We start from the raw sequence: 3,524 nt of genomic DNA, 5'->3' as shown, positions 1-3,524 counted from the left end.
CACACACACACACACACACACACACACTGCGCTCAGCGATGAGCGGGTCAATTAGAGATGAGAAAAGTCTCTCTGCATGTTCTGCAGTGTTAGTTTAGTCCCATTAACTATATTTGTGAATACAAATATCTGAAGTAAAAGTTCTGTCCCAAAATACACTGTTACATTTTAAGTGGGTATATAAATCCTAGAGATTTCTTAGTGGGTATGTCACCTTGACCACACCACCGTGTGAGATTATGATTAGGTCACTCACCCATGCAGGCGGTGTCGGCCTTCCAGAGGACGGGCACTCCCTCCCTCTCACAGGCTCGGCTGTAGGCGATGAAGGACTCACAGTAGCAGTTTTTATGGACCGGACACTCACACATGTCCGTCACACACGACCTACGGGGAGCAGGGCGATAAACGATACACTTTATTGTAGGGATGTTCCGATTGGAGCAAATTTTTTTTAACGGATTAGCAGTCAGCCTGGTCACCTTACTACAATTACTTACGTCAGTAAATTCGACACCATTCTTAGTAAAAGTTGATTTTATATGTGAGTTTTACAGAAAATGTTAGCTGCATGAAGTTAAATGTATTAAAGCTTTATCGCGTAACTTTTTTATATTAATAAACATCCGTTACATTCAAGCCATTGCTAAATCCATCATGTTTTTGTAATCCTTCATGTCCTCCTTGGCTACTAGCAACTGCTTGGAAGAGGGGTGGGGGTGGTGCGCGATTACGGAAGGTTTGCGTCAAGTGGATGGAAATGTTTTTTGTCATTACTTCCTCATGGGGGCGACAGAAACTACGCACTATAGCTTTAATCTGAAGACATGTTTTAGTTATTTTGTTTACTTATAGTTATTTTTATAAACAAAAAAATGGTGTGCAGTTCTGTTATCTAATTCAAATACAAATATCGGATTGGGACTCGGTATTTGCAGATATTCAATATTTTTTTAAAATCGGATTGGGATTCTTTATTGGTAAATGGGTGGGTTGTTATGTCCTATTTTGGTATTAAATATTCTTCAGATTTATGCAGAGGGGACTTTGAGTAAAAAACAAATAATTTGCATTTTGAGAGCACATTCAGTCCTCTGACCTGTAGAAAGGGGCGAAGTCAACCACACGGTGGCACTTCTGAAACTCCCAGGACTTTATCTTCTGGCACTCCCGGTGGGCGCGGAACTTGACTTTGACGCTGCCGGGGCACAGGAAGGAGGTCGGCCGGCGAGGCGGGTGCTGCTGGGAGCATAGCTCGTTTCCCTCGACTCGCCACGATTCGGCAAACTCGTCCACGTCGAACTTGAACTGGCCGTCGCCTCCCATGGTGTCGTCGCGCTTGTGGCTGTTGTAGTTGCCGCAGAGGCCGCAGAGGCGTCCGCGCAGGTGGGGGGCAGCCACAACCTCCACAAAACTGTCCCCGTCCCACGTGATTTCCAGACCTGCGGGGGGGAGGTGGAGGCAGAAAGACATGGCTTAATGTTGCTAATTCCTTTAGACCAGGGCTGTCAAACTCAAATTTCACTAAGAGACAAAAAGGCTTGTGCAAAATTGAGAATTTCAGAATGAACCTCCATTCAATTCATGAATTGGAATTGGAATTTAATTGACTCCTCCCAACAGGAAGTTAAATTAAATCAAGCAAAACTTGCCTGAATATACAAACTCACTGGTTGTATGGGAACTTCTGAGTCTCCTAGTCGGCAAATCTGCCGAATTCTGTTTTGAGTTTCCCGTAATTGCAGTCTGAAAACTGTTTTTCTTTTTGGTTTGGCGCACAACTTGACGGGCCAAAACTTATTGTGAACCTAAATTCAAATTTTGATATTCGGGCCGGATCAAAATTTGCGAGGGCCCGCATTTGACCGTGAGTTTAACACATACAAACAGTACCTCTCTTCCCAACACACATAACAGATGTAGGGGCCTTTTATGTTTTTAATGAGTGCTGTCTGACCTGCGATGGTGGTGAGTTTGAGCAGGTATCCGTCCAGGTCGATGTGCACCCCGGGCCCGTGGTAGGGCAGGGCGATGCGGGTGCCGTTCCTCCGGACCGTCAGGTGCTGGTGGAGGCCGAGGATCAAGCCTCCCAGTCTCACCTCAACAGACTGAGTCCAGGAGAAGGATCGAGTCCGCCGGGCATCGTTCCTCACCAACACCTAGTAAAAAAAAATGGAAAACACAGGTCAAGTTTTAATGCTTTAATTTGCTGAATTAAATGGAAGTAGATTTGGGATACTTTAGGGTTTTTTTTGTCCTGGTGTGACAGAAATATTGCTATCAGTTTAATTCCCGGCCGTACCATGAAGCTGGAGCCCGGGCTGTTGATGTTATTCCCCGGTCCTCCAGAGGGAACGCTGCCACAATCGCGTGTCAGTACGTACTGACAGGTTCCCTGAAAGTTAAAGGTCCTGCCATCGAAGGTGTTGTAGTGAGGGTCGCCAAACACTGTGCATACACCCGGCTCTGCAGACGGACGGAGAGGAACAAAGATGGAGCAAATGTAGAAATTGGAGAGTAAAATGACCAAAAGAGACAGAAATAAGTTCTGGTTAAATGATCTGCTGTTTGAACTTGGATGGCTTAAAACACCAGCAATGGGACATTTAAAAATGAATGAATCTGTCGGCCGAGGAAGAGACAACCCACAATGCAACGATTAAAAAAGGATAAATGTTAAATAAAGGATTAATAATAATAATAATAAATGTCTGACGGTGAACAGAAAAAAGATAATTTTATGACAAATGGTGAAATATGAGGCATTTATCTGACTCACGCAGAAGTGGAACTGTGGTATTGTAAAACGCTTGCTTTAAAAACTAAACTAAAATCCACATTATAAACAAGCGAGGTTCATGGAGTCTTTGTAGTCCTAAACATGGTCCATTTACAGCCATCTTTGTTGACGTTTGCTACAGGTCGCAGCCAAAAAACCAAAGTAAAATGACCCGGAGCAAACCACAGTCTGGACTGAAGTTCATGGGAAACGCTCAGCAGAAGCTACAGAGGCTGACTTTTTGTTTTCTTTGCCTTTAAGAAGGACAACAAATATTTTACTTTGATTTTCTTACAAAATAGCACTCAATACAAATAATCAACAGCTGATTTAAGAGCTGCATTAAAACACAATTTTAACTACAATCAGACTTGGATGAATATATTTAAGGTATTTAAAGTCATTCATAATTCAGAGTCTGGGAAAGAGGAAGCTGGAGGTTTTGGACTTACTCACTTTCAGTGCAGACTGGACAGCAGCCAGTCCTGTTCAAGATCTTGTTCTGCAAGAGACGAGGCAGACACACAGCGTTAGAGACTCTCAGGGGGATTCGACACATTCAAAAGATAGAGAGACACATCCCAGGGAGAACAGATGGAAAAGATCTGAGCAAACTTATTTATAATTTGACATAGACTACATCAAAAGACTTTTGCTCACTGGCATATTTGGTAACACTCTAAAGAGACATCAGCATGTAAAAAGAAGATGCATATCATATAATAATATATATATATATATATAT

General features: G+C 42.9%; 1 protein-coding gene and 1 long non-coding RNA gene across 3 annotated transcripts in view; one reads left to right on the top strand and one right to left on the bottom strand.

Annotated features, from left to right (window-relative positions):
• The window catches only part of bmper (BMP binding endothelial regulator), a 37,973-nt gene that overhangs the window by 1,811 nt on the left and 32,638 nt on the right, over positions 1 to 3,524 (bottom strand). For both annotated transcript variants that reach the window (XM_032517506.1, XM_032517505.1), the window contains exons 11-15: positions 3,236 to 3,281; positions 2,303 to 2,466; positions 1,958 to 2,159; positions 1,100 to 1,442; positions 257 to 387 (exon numbers count right to left, since the gene is read on the bottom strand). In XM_032517506.1, coding sequence (XP_032373397.1) covers positions 257 to 387; positions 1,100 to 1,442; positions 1,958 to 2,159; positions 2,303 to 2,466; positions 3,236 to 3,281 — 886 coding nt within the window. The remainder of the gene's footprint in view (positions 1 to 256; positions 388 to 1,099; positions 1,443 to 1,957; positions 2,160 to 2,302; positions 2,467 to 3,235; positions 3,282 to 3,524) is intronic.
• The window catches only part of LOC116690501 (uncharacterized), a 22,693-nt gene that overhangs the window by 8,714 nt on the left and 10,455 nt on the right, over positions 1 to 3,524 (top strand). The window lies entirely within an intron of this gene.

This window comes from Etheostoma spectabile, chromosome 6 (genome assembly GCF_008692095.1).
Source record: "Etheostoma spectabile isolate EspeVRDwgs_2016 chromosome 6, UIUC_Espe_1.0, whole genome shotgun sequence".
Classification (NCBI taxonomy): domain Eukaryota; kingdom Metazoa; phylum Chordata; class Actinopteri; order Perciformes; family Percidae; genus Etheostoma; species Etheostoma spectabile.
Note: the sequence above shows the minus strand (reverse complement) of the source record. Positions and strands in the feature narration are given on the sequence as shown.